General features: G+C 43.3%; 1 protein-coding gene across 2 annotated transcripts in view; it reads right to left on the bottom strand.

The window, feature by feature from the left end:
• The window catches only part of glcci1a (glucocorticoid induced 1a), a 71042-nt gene that overhangs the window by 26057 nt on the left and 23384 nt on the right, over positions 1 to 21601 (bottom strand). For both annotated transcript variants that reach the window (XM_037535438.1, XM_037535437.1), the window contains exon 2: positions 11039 to 11190. In XM_037535438.1, coding sequence (XP_037391335.1) covers positions 11039 to 11190 — 152 coding nt within the window. The remainder of the gene's footprint in view (positions 1 to 11038; positions 11191 to 21601) is intronic.

Below are 21601 nucleotides of genomic sequence, written 5' to 3'. Positions count from 1 at the left end.
TACATCACAGACATGCAGTGAGAGCAGCAGTGTCTGCATGTTCCAACCAATGACTGCACGTCTCTTGAGTACAGTCAGTGGTTCAGCTCCTCTGTGACTGCTGATGGTTCATTTATCCACAGTTCTCCAACAAGCACCGTCTAAGTTTAGTCTGCTGAAGGTGCCAACAACGGCTTCAAAAGCCATTTAAGAACTGTATTTGAACAACAGGGCTACAATCACAGATTCCATCAGAGCAATAGAGCGCGCACTTCAGCTGGGCTTCAGCCTGCACTGCTACAGATGAGCTGAAGGAGAATGTGTTAAGTGTTAACCCTCTACTGCACGCATTACGAGAGCAAGTCAAAAAAATAATTACATTCACTTTTCTTGCATAAAATGGTCCTCGATTTATTTTTTCAGACCCGATTATTAAATTAGCGAATATTTAAAAGAAATAATTTGCGCAGGGTCCTTTTGGAGTCTGCTGCCTGGAGGCAACACTGTGTGACAATGGGAAGAAATGATATAGAGCCATATTCCCTGAGGTGGGGAGATCTGGCTCGTGACTGGATAAATCCATTCCAGTGTCGCACAAAGTTGCTTCTAGTCAACAAACATATTCCTGCAAATTCTCATGACAAAAAAATTGATACTCAATGTTAAAAAAGAGGCATAAATAAATAAATAGATGCTTTTTATTGACTTACTCAATAAAACCGTTACTGTTACCATTAAACCTGTTGTTGCCTTAAAATATACAGGAAGTTACAGTAAAGTGAGGAAAGCGAGTTTGTTGCCCTGAGGCAACATCGTGCAACAGAGGGTTAAAAAGCCATAGCGGTGTTACAAATGCAGCATGTTTGTCAGCTGTAGTAGCGACATCTGTCTGTCCTTTACTGTCTTCTGTCTTTGTGCTGTTTACTATGCATCTTTTATTACTGCAGTGGAGAAGTCGTCCCGTAGTGTTTCGTTATACTGAACTACCCTGTATTGTATAAAGACAATAAAGTTGAATTGAATAATCACAAAAATAGCATTTTGCCCATAATGTGAAGCTCTAATGAAACTCTGAGGGACATTAGATATGATCTTAATTAAGACGCAGTAAAGCAGGCAGTGTGGGGTAGATTTGCCGATGCGTATGGGGTAAATTTACTCTGTGTGTGTGTGTGTGTGTGTGTGTGTGTGTGTGTGTGTGTGTGTGTTAGCAGAGCCGAGCCTGTGTGGCTTCGGTTTCTGTGCGCAGCAGTGAAAACAGGATGCACGAGGTCATGTGAGATGTCTCAGATTGACTCTTCCACTGGTCTCATAACCCGGGAGTTCAAGTGGAACCAGGCTTCTTAAAGCAACATCAGAAATAACACAGCGGGAACGCCTGAAAAAAGACGAGTATACAGCATTTCTAGCTAGAATAACAGGGGGCGGTGAGAGTTTACCGAGTCTAGACTGACATTCAGAAGCCCAAATCACTCAATACTTGGGTCTCGCATTGTTCAGACAGACTGCTGTAGATTCTACAGACGCTCAGATGGATGAATTTAGCTGATTCTCAACAGCGTTAAGGTTAAGATTAAACCCGGGATTAGAGTTACAATTAGGGTTTGGCTTTAGGTTAAAGGGCCCATATGCGACATTTTAATGTATTTTAGTGTCCCCTTGTCCTCCCTTCAACGTCCTCTTATGCCATTTGTGTGGTTTTATGTACCAAAAATAGTCATCATTAATTTTGACATGACCTCATTTTATCCCTTAGAATTAAACGGGCTGCTTTCGTCACTGTGCCTTTAAGACTGATATATGTAAATGAGTTCTTTTTTGATTGGCTGTCCTGTATTGTCTCTCAAAAATTCTCCTTATAACCTCGGAGAGGCTGGGCGGGCCTAAGCTGCTGCAGTCTGAGTAGATGGACATATGTAAATGTGCTGGTTTAACAGTATTTACACACGGCATTAAACTCACTATGAAGCGAGAGGAGAGTTAGGTGTCCAGGATATGGATCATTAAAAATTAGAGGCAAAATGAAAGTGAACTTTAGCTGCATGCAAGGTAGACGCAAGATAAGCTGTGCCAAGCACACAGAGCGGCCAGATAATGCATGTAATTTTGCATACAATCATAAATAAAACGGGGAGCACTTGAAATATATTAAACTAGACACCAATATTTGGCCACTGCCAGACCAACAAAGTAACTTCACAATAGAAAGAAAAAAAAAACATGGAAAAAGATTTTATTGCAAGTAATTCTGGAGAATTTCCATTGATCCATTCAGCATTGGCGGTTTCCCAAAAGTGATTTTGCCGTTTTTTTCAATATTTTAAGTAGTTTGAGAACAACCAGAAGTTATTAAATAATAAATAATTTAATTTACTGTTTAATTTATATTTTCATCCAGTGATTTAATCACTACTTTTGAAATGCAAAATATTCAGAATGAAAATTTCATACTTAACACTTTACGGTAGGGCAGTATTCATAATGTGTCATAATGTGTGTATGTGTATATATATATATATATATATAAAATGTGTATACATACAACAACTGGCTTAGCAGCTTAGTGTATGTCACACTGACTTAGTGCTGATGATGTGACCGTTAAATGAAACCAACTTTATGTAACGGTCACTTTTGTTTAACCGGTCTGACCTGGCTAGGCTGACCTGTCATATTACCAGTGTTATGTCACTGTGACGTACACTGAGCTACAAAGTGTGACGTTTCACCCCGCAGAGTGTCATGACATAAAAATGGTCATGTGACACGTCACGTCAACTTGACATTAAAATTGGCAAATGCAACCTTTGACAAATGTCACATTCACGTTCATGTATGTTTATGTCAGCTGTCATAAAAAGCTTATGCAGGAGTCATGCAGCCTTACGAACACTGCCCTATATTACATTGGGAAATTTCGGAATTCTAGACATACAGTCGAATGCGGAAGTGTGAATGCCCCTAGTGAAATTACATTAGGTTTACATTAGGTAGCACAAATTCAGTTCATCGCTTAAATTTAACATGTTAGTAAAAAAAAAAAAAAAAAAAAAACCCTCAGTGCAAAAGTAATGGGACATTTAATATTTGACTTTTTTAATATGCTTAAACTCAGTAAATAAATAGAAATTGTGCAATAAAAAGCGACTGTATTAAAATGTATTCATTTGATTTTACAGCTATAAAAGGTCCTCAGGACTCACATCACAAGATCAGTTTATGATCATTTTATGTAGCATATCTGTTGCACATCACTGCCTCGTATCTCCATTTTTGACGTTTTTCTGTTTTTGACATAATTTGAAAAATATCTGTTGCCCTTTAAATTGTATGTAAACGTCATGAGGAACAGACTAAAAGAAATGACCTAATATGACTTGGAAAGACGTCTGGTTCCATTGACTTCCATTAAAAGTAAAGTAGGTCTTTTCCTTCGCCTGTAAAGTGACCGTTTTGGAGATACGAGGTTTTGTTTTACACTTAATGAGCGTATAACAGAAGAAGCATTTCACACAATAAACCAGACATTTGAGCCATAACTGCACGCAGTCACTCCCCTAAAACCACCTGCTTATGAGCAGAGAGCTCATGTAGAAACATGTCCTGCTGAAAACGGACATGTCCAGACATGTTCAGCTGAACAATGGCGAGTTCCGATCGGGCTGGACCGGGAAAGATCCACAACAGCCGTCAGATGGCACGCAACACGAGACGGAGAGGAAATAAAGAATAAAGAATCCCAGCGGCCGAGCCGCTTTCCAAACAGACCGGTTCATCCGACACCCAGAGTCCGCGGAACAGGAGCAAACGTACCGAGAGCCACAATCAGGGCTTTGTGAGGCCAGCAGGCAGCGTCTGGTGAATGTGTGCCGAGGGCAAAGAGGTCAATGCCTCGAGAAAACGGCGCACTCCTGCAGGTGCTAAACCTCACCCTGACAGAGGCAACAGGTGCTGAGTGGAATTGTGGGAGTGTGCTGATCTGTAACCAGGGACACACCTGGAGGCAGGTGGGGGTGAACCACCTTCTCAGTAAAGTCAGCACCTGCCCACATCTGACCTGCATAGATTTAGTCACTTAACCCTTTAAGGCCAACGCAAAACAGCCGTTTCACACGTTCCTTTCCGTTAAGGAAAAATTTCTGCATAATTTGATGGTTAATATGTAAACAAAGTCATTTAGAAAGACGGGGAAAGTTTAAATCTTTGTTTAAGTTATTCCAATAAAAGTATCATGAATACACTGCCTGATGCCTCAGACGATGTTTTATGATGGTTGTGAAGCAAAATGATGGCATATTGAGATATTTAGATATTACTCATGACATATTTTGGTCTCAATCTTAGTTCAGCAGGCATGATACTAATGCTGCATATTTAGGCAATACTCCCGATTTTTCACACATGATGGTACTACTCCAGATTCTGTGTCATATTAAGGTAGTACTCCTAGCTCAGCCGGCCTGGTACTAGGTAGTAATGTGGTATATTTAGGTACAACTCCAGATTTGATGACATATGTTGGTACTACTCCTGATTCTGTGACCTATTTTGGTACTACTTCTGTTTACATGGTATATTTAGGTACTACTCCTAGTTCAGCAAGCCTGGGACTAGGTACTAATGTGGTATATTTAGGTACTACTTCAGATTGTGTGACACATTTAGGTACTACTCCTAGTTCAGCAGGCCTGGTACTAGGTACTAATGTGGTATATTTAGGTACGACTCCTGATTCTTTGACATATTTAGGTACTACTCCAGATTGTGAGACATACTAGTCCTAGTTCAGCAGGTCTGGTACTAGGTAGTGATGTGGTATATTTAGGTACTACTCCAGATTGTGAGACATACTAGTCCTAGTTCAGCAGGTCTGGTACTAGGTACTAATGTGGTATATTTAGGTACTACTCCAGATTGTGAGACATACTAGTCCTAGTTCAGCAGGCCTGGTACTAGGTAGTGATGTGGTATATTTAGGTACTACTCCTGATTGTGAGGCATACTAGTCCTAGTTCAGCAGGTCTGGTACTAGGTACTAATGTGGTATATTTAGGTACTACTCCAGATTGTGAGACATACTAGTCCTAGTTCAGCAGGCCTGGTACTAGGTAGTGATGTGGTATATTTAGGTACTACTCCTGATTGTGAGACATACTAGTCCTAGTTCAGCAGGTCTGGTACTAGGTAGTGATGTGGTATATTTAGGTACTACTCCTGATTGTGAGGCATACTAGTCCTAGTTCAGCAGGTCTGGTACTAGGTACTAATGTGGTATATTTAGGTACTACTCCAGATTGTGAGACATACTAGTCCTAGTTCAGCAGGCCTGGTACTAGGTAGTGATGTGGTATATTTAGGTACTACTCCTGATTGTGAGACATACTAGTCCTAGTTCAGCAGGCCTGGTACTAGGTAGTGATGTGGTATATTTAGGTACTACTCCTGATTGTGAGACATACTAGTCCTAGTTCAGCAGGTCTGGTACTAGGTAGTGATGTGGTATATTTAGGTACTACTCCTGATTGTGAGACATACTAGTCCTAGTTCAGCAGGTCTGGTACTAGGTACTAATGTGGTATATTTAGGTACTACTCCAGATTGTGTGCCATATTTAGGTACTACTCCTGATTGTGAGACATACTAGTCCTAGTTCAGCAGGCCTGGTACTAGGTACTAATGTGGTATATTTAGGTACTACTCCTGATTGTGAGACATACTAGTCCTAGTTCAGCAGGCCTGGTACTAGGTAGTGATGTGGTATATTTAGGTACTACTCCTGATTGTGAGACATACTAGTCCTAGTTCAGCAGGTCTGGTACTAGGTAGTGATGTGGTATATTTAGGTACTACTCCTGATTGTGAGACATACTAGTCCTAGTTCAGCAGGTCTGGTACTAGGTACTAATGTGGCATATTTAGGTACTACTCCAGATTGTGTGCCATATTTAGGTACTACTCCTGATTGTGAGACATACTAGTCCTAGTTCAGCAGGCCTGGTACTAGGTACTAATGTGGTATATTTAGGTACTACTCCTGATTGTGTGCCATATTTAGGTACTACTCCTGATTGTGTGCCATATTTAGGTACTACTCTTGATTGTGAGACATATTTAGGTACTACTCCTGATTGTGAGACATATTTAGGTACTACTCCTGATTGTGAGACATACTAGTCCTAGTTCAGCAGGCCTGGTACTAGGTAGTGATGTGGTATATTTAGGTACTACTCCTGATTGTGAGACATACTAGTCCTAGTTCAGCAGGCCTGGTACCTGGTAGTGATGGGGTATATTTAGGTACTACTTCAGATTGTGTGACACATTTAGGTACTACTCCTAGTTCAGCAGGTCTGGTACTAGGTAGTAATGTGGCATATTTAGGTACTACTTCAGATTGTGTGACAAATTTAGGTACTACTCCTAGTTCAGCAGGTCTGGTACTAGGTACTAATGTGGCATATTTAGGTACTACTTCAGATTGTGTGACACATTTAGGTACTACTCCTAGTTCAGCAGGCCTGGTACTAGGTAGTGATGTGGTATATTTAGGTACTACTCCAGATTGTGAGACATACTAGTCCTAGTTCAGCAGGCCTGGTACTAGGTACTAATGTGGTATATTTAGGTACTACTCCTGATTGTGTGCCATATTTAGGTACTACTCCTAGTTCAGCAGGTCTGGTACTAGGTACTAATGTGGTATATTTAGGTACTACTTCAGATTGTGTGACACATTTAGGTACTACTCCTAGTTCAGCAGGTCTGGTACTAGGTACTAATGTGGTATATTTAGGTACTACTTCAGATTGTGTGACACATTTAGGTACTACTCCTAGTTCAGCAGGCCTGGTACTAGGTAGTGATGTGGTATATTTAGGTACTACTCCAGATTGTGTGACACATTTAGGTACTACTCCTAGTTCAGCAGGTCTGGTACTAGGTACTAATGTGGTATATTTAGGTACTACTTCAGATTGTGTGACACATTTAGGTACTACTCCTAGTTCAGCAGGTCTGGTACTAGGTACTAATGTGGTATATTTAGGTACTACTTCAGATTGTGTGACACATTTAGGTACTACTCCTAGTTCAGCAAGTCTGGTACTAGGTACTAATGTGGTATATTTAGGTACTACTTCAGATTGTGTGACACATTTAGGTACTACTCCTAGTTCAGCAGGTCTGGTACTAGGTACTAATGTGGTATATTTAGGTACTACTTCAGATTGTGTGACACATTTAGGTACTACTCCTAGTTCAGCAAGTCTGGTACTAGGTACTAATGTGGTATATTTAGGTACTACTTCAGATTGTGTGACACATTTAGGTACTACTCCTAGTTCAGCAGGTCTGGTACTAGGTACTAATGTGGCATATTTAGGTACGACTGCTGATTGTGATATTTAGGTAAGACTTGGAAGTCACCAAACATGCCTTGGCTGATCAACCACACCTGGAGGAAATTTTTACATGTTCATTTTGCACTACAATTAGCCATTGAAGTGCAGATTTCTCTAGAATCCTCTAGCTTGCGTTGTACAGCTGGCCAGTGGTGGAAGGACAGCCCTTATTCTTTACTTGACCAGATTTGTGGAAGACAATATGCAGTGAGTTACTGAAATGGTTGAAGTCTGTCTCAGACTGGCTGAACACAACAGCTTTCAGCTTAGACTGTTTGCTACAAGGAACATACAGTGTATTTCTGATATGTGAGGAAACATTCCTATTAATCTTTAAAGGTTTGGTATGGAAATCATCTTGAATAATAATAAATCTTTTATCTGATTTTTGTTTCCATTTGATCAGGTCCATGTACCACATAAGCTCCACAATTACTGACTGTAGCCCACTTACATAATTCCCCTTTACTCCGTTCATCAATGGACCCCCATGGACCCTCACAGAGCAGGTACTGTTTGGGTGGTGGGTCATTCTCAGCACTGCAGTAACGCTGACGTGGTGGTGGTGTGTTAGTGTGTGTTGTGCTTTTTAAACACTGTGTCCACTCACTTTCCCTCCTACCTTGTCGGTCCACCTTGTAGGTGTAAAGTCAGAGACGACAGCTCATCTGCTGCTGCACAGTTTGTGTTGGTCATCCTCTAGTCCTTCATCAGTGGTCACAGGACGCTGCCCACAGGACCAGCAGCACTGCTGTGTCTGATCCACTCAGACCAGCGCAACACACACTAACACACCACCACCATGTCAGTGTTACTGCAGTGCTGAGAATGACCCACCACCCAAACAGCTGCTCTGTGAGGGTCCTCAGCACTGATGAACAGGGTAAATATACAGAGACATAGACGGATTGACTACAGAGTTCACCCATACGGTAGGTGGGCCTGATAAAATGGACAACGGGTGGAAAGTGGCCTCTGAATGCATCTGAGTGCATAAAGCCAGCAACCTACATTCTCAGTCACACCCTATTGATTCGCTCTCTGTGAGCTGGAGTGTTATGGCAGAATGAACACGGCTGGATCACATGGCGTCATATTGAGTCTCTCTTTGTGTACTTTGATGAATGCAGGATGTCAGTGGCTCAAGTTCAGGATATCGGCACAATGTAGGGCATCTGGACTAACCACTACAGACACAGGACTGCCACACTGTCTGTGCAGACACTAGATACTGTGTCTCCTAGTTAGAACTAGGAGTGCACCGATATTGAATTTCTGGGCTGATAACAATAACTGATAATACCTTGCTGGGGCTGATATGAATCACAGATCATTTAGAAAAATCCGCATTTTAAAACATCCATACTGTAATTCATATCTAACTTTTGGTTTACAAAGCTGTGACAGAGAAAAACCATATTTGACAACTACTGTAAACATTTAGATCATTTAACGTTAATATTTTACATTACTTATCAGACAGGCACTCTTATTACTGGGGCAGTTCCCTCAAGGGTCCGTCTCAGCGCCTTCAGTCAGGGAACAGAACGGAACCATAATCCACTGAGATGATGTGTTCTAAGCTGGACTGACTCCACACACCCTGCCTCGCCTCGCCTCCAGGCTTTTACTCTACTGCTCTGTTTTAAAACGTTCGGTTATGAAAAGGAACAAATACCAACTTTTCACCTGGAGGAACTGATTTAAGCTCCACAATCAGACCTTAGAACCACTGCTGGAGCTTTGAGGGAACATCTACACTGTTTATACCTTAATAAACAAAAAACGTACCTGCACAGAACCTTCATTTCCAACAGCGTAAAAAGGGAAGTGACCGTAAAACTAAGAGCTTTTCCCAGTGACTTATTTTAAGGGATTTCTTACACAACACACAAAATTCAGGACTCGGTTTTATGCGATATGGCGGAGCCCTGTGATGGACTAATGACCTGTCCAGGGGTGTTTCCTTCCTTTCGCCCAGTGACCGCTGGGATAGGCTCCAGCTCCCCTGTGACCCAGAAGGACAAGCAGCTCAGAAAATGTGTGTGTGTGTCTGAAAAGGTGGATATAGCAAAAATAGGTGCTTCAAAAACGGCCGGTACAGACGACTTTGGTTCACACAGATAAAGGTTCTCTTTGCCAACTTTGCCAGCATTACAGAAAAAATCCCTGTCATTTGAACGTGGCTGCATAAACAGCATAAACCCCGCCCCCTCTCTGACTGCTTCACTCTGATAGGCTGCATCCAGATGGTTTGTATTCACCACTGACTGACTTGTACAAAGAGAAGAGAGAGACACTTGCAGAAGAGCGAGGAGCTCAGTCACATTTGGATATACGTTTTCAAGCTTTTGCTGGACAAGGAATCAAACTCCTAACCTTCTGTGTGCCGGGCTGTGGTGGTGTCCACTATGCTCCATCTGAGAGGAGTTGAAAAGAATAGAAATGCTCTAAAGACTAAGACTAAAAATACACTATTAAATTATCAGCTGTAACTATTAGCTGTGGTTGAAGTACTCAGCCATTAACAGTAACTAAACCGGTCAATGAGAATGATCCACCACCCAAACAGTACCTGCTCTGTGAGGGTCCATGGGGGTCCTGACCACTGAAGAACAGGGTAACAGAGTATCAGAGAAACAGATGGACTACAGTCTGTAACTGTAGAACTACAGAGTGCAGCTATACGGTCAGTGGAGCTGATAAAGTGGACAGTGAGCGTAGAAACGAGGAGGTGGTTGTAATGATTGGTGTATGTATGGGGCAGTCGTGGGCTGGAGGTTAGGTAATTGGTCCTGTCCGGATTGACCGGAAGGTTGCAGGTTCAATCCCCAGCACCGACAGCACATGACTGAGGTGTCCTTGAGCAAAACACCTGACCCCCAACTGCTCCCCGGGCGCCGTGGATAGGGCTGCCCACCGCTCCGGGCAAGTGTGCTCACTGCCCCCTAGTGTGTGTGTGGTGTTTCACTGCACGGGTGGGTTAAAGGCGGAGGTGGAATTTCCCCGTTTGTGGGATTAAAAAAGCATCACTTAATGTCAGGACCCAAGCTGACGCCCTTGTTTCTTATCTTGCCCAGTTCAAATAAGGATTTCAAAGGCTTTTTAATATAAAACAATGTTTGTTATTCACAGATATCGATGTTTTCCCTGCTAGAGTTTCAGTACCTGGTAGATATCGGCAAAAATGCCAGATGTGGTATCGGAGGGGCACAAAAGGTAGTCATCCAATCCTGAAACAGCACTCAGTCACACTGCATAACGTCAGCTGTGTAGTTCTTGCTGTGGGCTTTGAGAAGCTTCAGCATCCTAGATTACTTTCAAACAGTCATCAATAAAAATGCATATTTTAAAGCTGGATAGTTTCTAAAGAAAGACATGTCTGATCAGTACTGGCTCATACTGAAGGTATCAGAAAAGAAAACAGAGCCATCTCTGCATCCATGGACAGGCTGCTTAGGAATATCCTCAAACGCTGCGTCTAAGTAGGACACGCACAGCAAACAAATCCCAGAAAGGAGAATGTAGGTGAGTGTCAATCACTGGTTGCCCAACGTTGGCAAACAGACATGAAAAGACAGGCCTTTGAGATACGGTACGAAGATTACGCGCCTGCAGATAAGCTCGGCGTTTACAGGCAGGCTGTGCGGTGCGCTTACCTGCGTGGACTGGTCTTTCATACACGAGGGGTAGTGCACGTGGGGGTCACGCGGCCACTGGCCGGTCAGGTAGGGCCCGGTGATCGCACCCAGAGAAGAAGTCCGTCTGATTGAGCCTGCGCTCCGCACCTGCTGGGCCTTCGACCTTTCAACTGCCACACGGAGAGGGAGAGAGAGAGAGAGAGAGAGAGGGAGAGAGAGAGGGAGAGAGAGAGGGAGAGAGGGAGAGAGAGAGAGAGAGAGAGAGAGAGAGAGAGAGAGAGAGAGAGAGAGACAGAGAGAGGGAGAGAGAGAGAGGGAGAGAGAGAGAGAGAGACAGAGAGAGAGAGAGAGAGAGAGAGACAGAGAGAGGGAGAGAGAGAGAGGGAGAGAGAGAGAGAGAGACAGAGAGAGAGAGAGAGAGAGAGAGAGAGAGAGAGAGAGAGAGAGAGAGAGAGAGAGAGAGAGAGAGAGAGAGAGAGAGAGAGGAGTGAGTCGACACATCTGCTAAACTGCAATCTAGAGCACTACAGTAAAGAACACACGACACTATTTTAACCTTTTATAGGCTCCAAGTTGCGCCGTTGCTACTACAGTGCGGTTAATTGTTAATCCAACAGGTGCAGTCGCTATCTTCACGTCACGAGGCACCTGATGGTGATGGATGGCATCACAAAACGCCCAAATAAGGACGAGAGCAGGACGTGAACCCGCTCTGACAAACTGCACTAAACCAAAGGAGAAAGCTGGTCATTTCCATATGTTCAGTACTAGAGACGGCAATTTGATCATTTTTTGCGTTTTTTAATTAACAGTTTTTAAACACCCTAGTTCACGGCATCTCGGCACAAGCGGTGACCCGTATCTGAGAGCTCAGTTAGCTTACAGGACAAAAACAGACGGAACCGGACCGGTTCCTCATCTTCTCGCCATTCAGTACAGGACAAAAAGCTGCACAAAGGAATTACATTCGTCTCATAATCTGCTTTCTTTTAATGTATGAACCTAATCCATGCTAGTCCAAGTTAGTCCACGTCCTGAACCAGGCCAGACACGTCGTTGCTATAGTAACAGCAGCCTTCAGGCTACTTCAGGCTACTACGGTCACGTTCGAACCATTTGATCATTTTAACAAAAAGCAATCTGGCTCACTCTACAGACACGTGTCTCTGGTGTTTACAGATATATTACACTAAAAAAACGTTAGAGCTACAATTAGAGATTTTAAAATAAAGCAATTAGTTATTTTATCAATTACGCCTTCTTCAGCCTCAATTCAGCAACTGGTTTTTAAATCAATCATCTAGAACTCCAGGCACCACCGAAGAGCTGGTCCCCACAGTCATGTGTGAAGGCTGAGGCCATATTTTGAAGAAGTAGGAGAAAAAAAAAAAAAAACGTTTTAACTGCAATTTCAACTGCAATAGTCTCTACATGAAGATCAAATATCTGATAACAAACACCAAATAAATATAAAATATAGAATAAAGGTTCCCCAGGAGTCGAGTCACTGGTGTTACTGCGTAACAGAAAGTCTCTTATTTTGAAATTTCAGTCACGCCATGACGTCACTCGACCTCCTTTGACCTGTTGTCTAAGGATCTATGGAGAAAAGCTCATGGTGAGTCCACTGTGTCTCTCAGTTCTCAGAGATCTTCTCATTCAGCTCATGATCTCATATGAAGCTTCTAGCTGACGTCACTTGTGTGACCGACTTTATTCTGAGGTCACTGTGAAAAATAGGAACAGAAATGGATTGAATTCCATGTTTTAGTGGACGTTCCCTGATGGACAGCGTGTGGTTTGATGTTCTGTAAAATGCTTTGATCATTAAAAACGTCTCTGGTGTTTCCTTTATTATGTGTAACACCAGAGACGGTCAGTAACACCAGTGACTCCTATACAGATGGACGTTTCTGGAGAACGACCCTTTTACAGGTGGTGAACAGCAAAATCAACCAAACCGTAGCAAGTCAGCTGCTGTCAAAGAACAAACGTTTGTTCCTTTCCTCCAGTTTAAGCAGGTACGGCAGTCAGTGAGGTGTTACCATATAACCTGCTATACTGAAATGGGTTACTGGGAATGGGTTAAAGGTGCTGCGACTATCGATTAAGCGAGTCCTCAGTCTGTCAGCAGGAAAAGCAGCCCAAGACCCGCATTCACGGCTCCGTGTTTCTGTACGCATGGAAACCTGACCTCGACTTTAACGGTGCTCTCTCTTTCTTTGAATATACGTCAATGGAACCAGACGTCTTTTCAAGTAATTCTGGGTCGTTTCTTTTGGTCCGTTCATCATTAAAATTATGCACATTTTCAAACTATGGCAAAAACTGAAAAACGACAGAAATGGAGATACGAGGTTTTGTACCGACAGCAGTTAAAAGACAGTTAGTGTGTACCACCACCACCACCACCACCACCACCACCACAGACTCTACACTCTACAAGGAGAACACAAATGGTCCAGCATGTCTATACAGGCCCTGGCTAAACAGAGCCTCACCCTACACCACCACAGTTCATCTTCAGAACCGACCCAAAAGTACCCGGGTCACACTCCCCATCTCTCAGAGACTCGGGGTGGAAGTGGGTCAAGGCTGCGTGTGCTCTCAGCCCAAACATGGAGCCTTTCCACTGTGGAAACGACAACATATTACGCCCCTGCGCTCAACCACAGAGCAGGAGCCGGATCACCTTTATGGCGCTCCACGCTCGGCCGCAGGTATCTGTGTACACAGGGCCGCTGAGAGAAAGCGGCGTTTGGCTCTTCACGAAGAGCGAAGGCCCTGCGGGGCAAACAGCGCTGCGCCCTCGAGCCAGAGCCGGCCAATCAGGGCCGCATTCCACCTTCACCCAAAACAACCGCCACACAAACACGGCCTGGCAGCTCCGCACCGCCTTCCCCTTCTCACTCCCCTCACACAGCTGCAGGGTGTCCGTCGCTTTTCTGTACTGGGATATTTTGATATCACCGACGGCTGAAATATGCAAATGATCTGGGTGGGTGTTTTGAATTAAGGCTTTCAAGTAAACCAACGGAAGTAATTATTGTGGTAAAAGTAATTTATGTAATCTAAGCACGCATCTAGATCACAATTCAGTATATACTGCATGTATCGTGCAGCCCTAGTAAGTTGAATCAGAATATGATTATGGATTAAAGTCAACCATAAAGTCAAATTAAACGGTATCTTACCCTGTTGGTGTTTGTCCTTATTTATCATGATTCATCATATTTGTTTACACCAATATTGCGCAATGCACGTTGTCTATGCATCACGCATTAGCCTTAGCTTTGTTTATTATTTTATATTTGACTCTATTATTTATCTTACGCCAATACCCTTTTGGTTTTCCTGATGGTTACGTCAATATATACCAATATTTCACCTGTTTCACCTGTTCCTCTCACCACCCCCACCTTTCACACTGGCTGTGTTTACATACAAAGATATTAGCCAATCCGACTGAACACAATCCGATTACAGATCATTACAGTCTGATGGAGAATCTCCGTTTACATTTACACTACAAGTAATCAGATCCAAAATGAGGCGCACGTGTAGAGAACCGCTTAGCGTAGACGTTACCATGACAACCAGACAATCCGGTCAGAGTGAGATGAGCAGCAGTGAGCAGTGATTGTGTTTTTAACTGCTTTAAAATGACGTCAGACTCAGGAAAACGTCCTTCACACGTCCTTATTAAAGAAGGCCGAGAGGAAGACGTCGTGCTCTGAGACGCATAAGCTGGACGTCCGTCCCACCGCCGTCTTTTAAAGATCAGAGCATGAACTTCGTCTCCTCTGCAGACCAGTTTCTGCTCCGCCGTGTTGAACGGTATAAACTCTCACTGTGACGCGACGCTCATGCAGAACGGACTTAAACTTTCCGATAGGGAATGTAATCGGATACAGGAGTTTACACGGATATTATTCTTCTATTTAACTGATTGTTTACAGGATTACCCACCTCGATCAATCAAAAATTGTATTCCGAATGGCCTCAATCGGACGAGATTATTCCGACTCGGGTGTTAACATGGATGTATTTTATTCCGATTGAGCTATTAGTCGGATTATTAGGCTACATGTAAACATAGCCGGTGACTCACTCATGACTTCCCAAATCATGGTGACTTTAACCACACTGATCTACTGCCTTATAGCACTGTTGAATGAATGAACGATTGAATGAATGAATGAATGAATTAATTAATTAATTAATTAATACATTTGGCAATATAAGTGCATCTCTTTCTAAACTCATCATATAATCATTAGAATAAAAAACAAATAATAAACAAAGTAGAAGTTCCACACAGATTTGTTCGAGGATACCTTTAATTTAATAATTAATTTAATTTAAATTAATATTCTAAGCACTGATTATGACTATGAATGAGACTGAGCTGCAATGAGGACCTTGGGAATTGTTAAACCACCAAATACACAAAATCACTACTTATTAGCATTATTTGTGTGTAAGTAACAGAAAATCTCAAGATAGAAAGAATTTTGCGCTGTAAATCACATTATGTGATGAATCGTGCTAAACAGGGACAACAGACAAGAACAAGGGAAAAAAGGTGAAGTCTTTTTGATGTCAGGTTCACGTTCCCATTATATTTTAACAACCGTTTTCTGTTAAGTAGTGAGTACAAAATCCCTTTGGTTATGATACTGTTACTCATTTCAGTTACAGCATTAAATACATTATTATGAACAAAGTAATTTACTTTTGTTGGCTTACTTGAATGATTTGATGAATTGAATCACCCACAAAAGTGCTCAAACTGCACTGTGATTGGTTGGAGAGATAATTTGCATACTGTAGTCTTTAAACTCAAATAATATTGAGTGTTTTTTCTGAGTACATAAATGCTAAAAACTTAATATATTTATTCTATTAGGTCTCTAAAACCTTTGCCCAGTACAACACACACACAAACAAACAAACAAACAAACAAACAAACATGTTGATATATATATATATATATATATATATATATATATATATATATATATGAGGACGTCCATAGGCTTCTATTATTACACCTAAACCTGGTACTACACCTAAACCAAAAACCTAACCCTAACCTCAGTGTCCAAAAGGAAATTTTTCTGCTTTTAGTTTTCAGGCAAATAAGTAATTGTGGTGAAAACAACACATGCTGAAGGATCAGCAAAATGTCCTCATTTGAGCAAAAATGTTTGGACATGGGGTCCTCCCAAGTATAGCATTACACACACACACACACACACACGTACAGTATCCAATGCGTGATGGATTTATTTCACATTTCTTAGTTTATCCTCAAACCTTAAGAGCCAGAAGTCAAGCCTGTCCACTAAGAGGGGAGGTGGAGAGGTAAGGGACACTTCTTATTGGACAGTCCGCACGTTTAAGTCATCCAGCTCATGAGAAATGCTGCTTTGTGAGACGCTCCCTCTGGAGCAGCTGAAGCCCGAGACTAAATAATGCTTTTGTTTTGGCCCTTCACACGTCTGCACATCTGACGGTGGTTAGGACGGCGCGCTGCCTTAGGCTCTACACCCTCTCGCTTCTCAGACGGTCGCCAAGTGCTTTGCAACTTGCAGGCCCACCGCAATTACCTTATCGCCATCGCGTCTCTGTGGTGTGAACTCTGCATCACAGAACATAAATCATAGGATGAGAGCACAGCTGGAGCTCAAAGGGGACGGGGAGGGTTTTTAACTCATTCTCTGTCTTACTGACAGGTCTAGGGGACGGTGGTGGAGCACAGAGAGATAAACAGCAGCTATTATCTCAACCACAGTCTAACATTCTGAACTGCACGGTCTCAGTACAAAAAAGTGTCTATGAACTTTTGGTTCCCTACAGCAACATTCATGACTGAGATGTACAAGAACCTTTGAAGGGTTTAAATTACACCTGTCACAATTACACAAATCACCCATTTGCAAACAGGGCTACATTATACACCGGTCAGCCGTAACCTTCTGACCACCTCCTCGTTTCTCCGCTCACTGTCCACTTTATCAGCTCCACTGACCGTATAGCTGCTCTCTGTAGTTCTACAGTTACAGACTGTAGTCCATCTGTTTCTCTGATACTCTGTTACCCTGTTCTTCAGTGGTCAGGACCCCCATGGACCCTCACAGAGCAGGTACTATTTGGGTGGTGAATCATTCTCAGCACTGTAGTAGAGTGGACAGTGAGTGGACACAGTGTTTAAAATCTCCAGCAGCACTGCTGTGTCTAATCCACTCGTACCAGCACAACACACACTAACACACCACCACCACATCAGTGTTACTGCAGTGCTGAGAATGACCCACCACCCAAATAGTACCTGCTCTGTGAGGGTCCATGGGGGTCCTGACCACTGTACATTAACAGTGGTGAACATTAACGGTGGTGCACATTAACAGTGCTGAACATTAACGGTGGTGAACATTAACGGTGGTGAACATTAACAGTGCTGAACATTAACGGTGGTGAACATTAACGGTGGTGAACATTAACAGTGGTGAACATTAACGGTGGTGAACATTAACAGTGCTGAACATTAACGGTGGTGAACATTAACGGTGGTGCACATTAACGGTGGTGCACATTAACGGTGGTGCACATTAACAGTGCTGAACATTAACAGTGGTGAACATTAACAGTGGTGAACATTAACAGTGGTGAACATTAACAGTGCTGAACATTAACGGTGCTGAACATTAACGGTGCTGAACATTAACGGTGGTGAACATTAACGGTGGTGAACATTAACGGTGGTAAACATTAACGGTGGTGAACATTAACGGTGGTGCACATTAACGGTGGTGCACATTAACGGTGCTGCACATTAACGGTGGTGAACATTAACGGTGGTGAACATTAACGGTGGTGAACATTAACGGTGCTGAACATTAACGGTGGTGCACATTAACGGTGGTGCACATTAACGGTGGTGCACATTAACGGTGGTGCACATTAACGGTGCTGAACATTAACGGTGCTGAACATTAACAGTGGTGAACATTAACGGTGGTGAACATTAACGGTGGTAAACATTAACGGTGGTGCACATTAACGGTGGTGCACATTAACGGTGCTGAACATTAACGGTGCTGAACATTAACGGTGGTGCACATTAACGGTGGTGAACATTAACGGTGGTGAACATTAACGGTGGTGCACATTAACGGTGGTGCACATTAACGGTGGTGCACATTAACGGTGGTGCACATTAACGGTGCTGAACATTAACGGTGCTGAACATTAACGGTGCTGAACATTAACGGTGCTGAACATTAACGGTGCTGAACATTAACGGTGGTGAACCTTAACAGTGCTGCACATTAACGGTGGTGAACATTAACGGTGGTGCACATTAACGGTGGTGCACATTAACGGTGGTGCACATTAACGGTGCTGAACATTAACGGTGCTGAACATTAACGGTGGTGAACATTAACGGTGCTGAACATTAACGGTGCTGAACATTAACGGTGGTGAACATTAACGGTGGTGAACATTAACGGTGCTGAACATTAACGGTGCTGAACATTAACGGTGCTGAACATTAACGGTGGTGCACATTAACGGTGGTGAACATTAACGGTGGTGCACATTAACGGTGGTGCACATTAACGGTGGTGCACATTAACGGTGGTGAACATTAACGGTGCTGAACATTAACGGTGCTGAACATTAACGGTGCTGAACATTAACGGTGGTGAACCTTAACAGTGCTGCACATTAACGGTGGTGAACATTAACGGTGGTGCACATTAACGGTGGTGCACATTAACGGTGCTGAACATTAACGGTGCTGAACATTAACGGTGGTGCACATTAACAGTGCTGAACATTAATGGTGGTGCACATTAACGGTGGTGCACATTAACGGTGGTGCACATTAACGGTGGTGCACATTAACGGTGGTGCACATTAACGGTGGTGCACATTAATGTACAGTAATGCATTTTTATATATATCTACAGCCATGTTTATGATGCCTTATGAATGCATTATAACATGTTATAAATGTGTTAATAAATGCTTACAAAAGGTGACATTCATAGAAAGTTACCGCACATTCTGGCAGCCAGTGATTTCACTTAAATGGAGCAAACATCACAACGACATAAAGACTCGATCTGTAGACCCAACCTTGTATGTCACTTCTGCACAGCATGCGTTCGTTTACTCCGTGATAACTCCCACTAACCAAGTCCATCATTTCCAAACGTCTTGTGGAGTGATGGGTTCAAGGGCCAATCACAGCAGGTTCAAGACTCAGTGGAACAGAAGAACCGAAGAGAACTGAAGGAAAACAGCTAAAATTTCAAAGGTGAACGAGTGACCTTATGAGGCAGCATGGAAAATGGAGCGCTGCCGCAAGCAGAGAGATTTGGAGCAAATACAGAGGATTATGGGTGTTTTTGGAGGACAATTTTAGCCTCAGCCTTTTTGATGAATTCAATCTTTGTCTAAAGTGCTGATGTAGCCAAGAGTTCATGACCTACGCTTATTATTTACATTCATCATTAGCAGTGGTAACGTTCTGACCACCTCCTCGTTTCTACGCTCACTGTCCACTTTATCAGCTCCACTGACCGTCTAGCTGCACTCTGTAGTTCTACAGTTACAGACTGTAGTCCATCTGTTTCTCTGATACTCTGTTACCCTGTTCTTCAGTGCTCAGGACCCCCATGGACCCTCACAGAGCAGGTACTGTTTGGGTGGTGGGTCATTCTCAGCACTGCAGTAACACTGACGTGGTGGTGGTGGTGTGTTAGTGTGCGTTGCGCTGGTGTGAGTGGATCAGACACAGCAGCTGACGGCTTTATTTGAAACCGCCCGCAGACAGAGCTGTCTGGAGAATCTGCGTTTACACTGCATATCAATCAGACCGATCTCAGTAAGTACACAAGTTGGCTTTGTCCACATGATGGTTTATTCAAACGTACGTAGAGCCAAACTGTTCGTTAACTATTATGACCCTCATAGTGTCATCATCGTTCATTTCTTTCCATTTTTATATATTCGGCTTCATATGGTATTTATTGTATAATCTGTAGTACGTTATCCCCTTTATACATGCTCCACACCTATCCTTCAACAACTGTTAATAAAAATAAAATTCATTTCCTCATCACTCGATTTACTGGGCTTTCCACCACTCACAGTCAGGAAACTGCAACAGGACACTTCCTGAAAGCAGACACTGTTTGACAGAAGTGGAAGATGACAAAACTAGATTCAGGTGAAAGGGAGCGACGGTGTAAAGCAGACATTTAGTGGAAAAGGTGCATCAGTTCTGGAGCCCTCTGAATAACACCAGACCCACCAGTTCATTCAAGACGACTCGGTGATGAACATGATGAACATGACCCGACAGAGTCTGTGAATTACAGCACGCTCCGCAGCGCGTGGGAAAACCGCCGTGAGATCTCCAACAGGCCTGTCCTGTAAACATGATATACGTGCACCAATCAGGCATGACATTATTACCACCTCCTCGTTTCTACACTCACTGTCCATCTTATCAGCTCCACTTACTGTATAGCTGCACTTTGTAGTTCTACAGTTACAGACTGTAATTATATATATATATATACACACACACACACACACACACACACACACACACACACACAAGTTTTCACTCCCCCATCCAAATCACTGAATTCAGGTGTTCCAGTCTCTTCCGTGGCCACAGGTGTATAAAGCCGAGCCCCTCGGCCTGCAGACTGCTTCTACAGACATTAGTGAAAGAATGGGTCGCTCTCAGGAGCTCAGTGAATTCCAGCGTGGTACCGTGATCGGACGCCACCTGTGCAGCAAGTCCAGTCGTGAAATTTCCTCACTACTAAATATTCCACAGTCCACTGTCAGTGGGATTATAACAAAGTGGAAGCGATTGGGAACGACAGCAGCTCAGCCACGAAGTGGTCGGACACGTAAAATGACAGAGCGGTCAGCGGATGCTGAGGGGCATAGTGCGCAGAGGTCACCGACTTTCTGCAGAGTCCATCACTACAGACCTCCAAACTTCATGTGGCCTTCAGATCAGCTCAAGAACAGCGTAGAGAGCTTCATGGAATGGGTTTCCATGGCCGAGCAGCTGCGTCCAAGCCTTACATCACCAAGCGCAATGCAAAGCGTGGAATGCAGTGGAAAAGTTTGTAAAGTAAAGTAAAGTTTGTAAAGTAAAGTTTGGTGGAGGGGGGATCATGGTGTGAGGTTGTGTTTAATTTTAAGTGATACTTCTTAGTCCCAGAACGGGGAAATTTCACCTCCACATTTAACCCATCCACATACACTCTAGTGAGCACACACACACACACACACACACACACACACACACACACACACACACACACACACGCACGCACTAGGGGGCAGTGAGCACACTTGCCCGGAGCAGTGGGCAGCCCAATCCACAGCGCCAGGGGAGCAGTTGGGGGTTAGGTGTCTTGCTCAAGGACACCTCAGTCATGTGCTGTCGGCTCTGGGGATCGAACCAGCGACCTTCCGGTCATGAGGCTGGATCCCTAACCTCCAGCCTACGACTGCCACAGGAGTTGGGCTCAGCCCATT

The sequence above is a fragment of the Pygocentrus nattereri genome, chromosome 27 (assembly GCF_015220715.1).
Source record: "Pygocentrus nattereri isolate fPygNat1 chromosome 27, fPygNat1.pri, whole genome shotgun sequence".
NCBI classification, from domain to species: domain Eukaryota; kingdom Metazoa; phylum Chordata; class Actinopteri; order Characiformes; family Serrasalmidae; genus Pygocentrus; species Pygocentrus nattereri.
The sequence above is the reverse complement of the archived record's forward strand: the minus strand, read 5'-3'. Positions and strand labels throughout refer to the sequence as shown.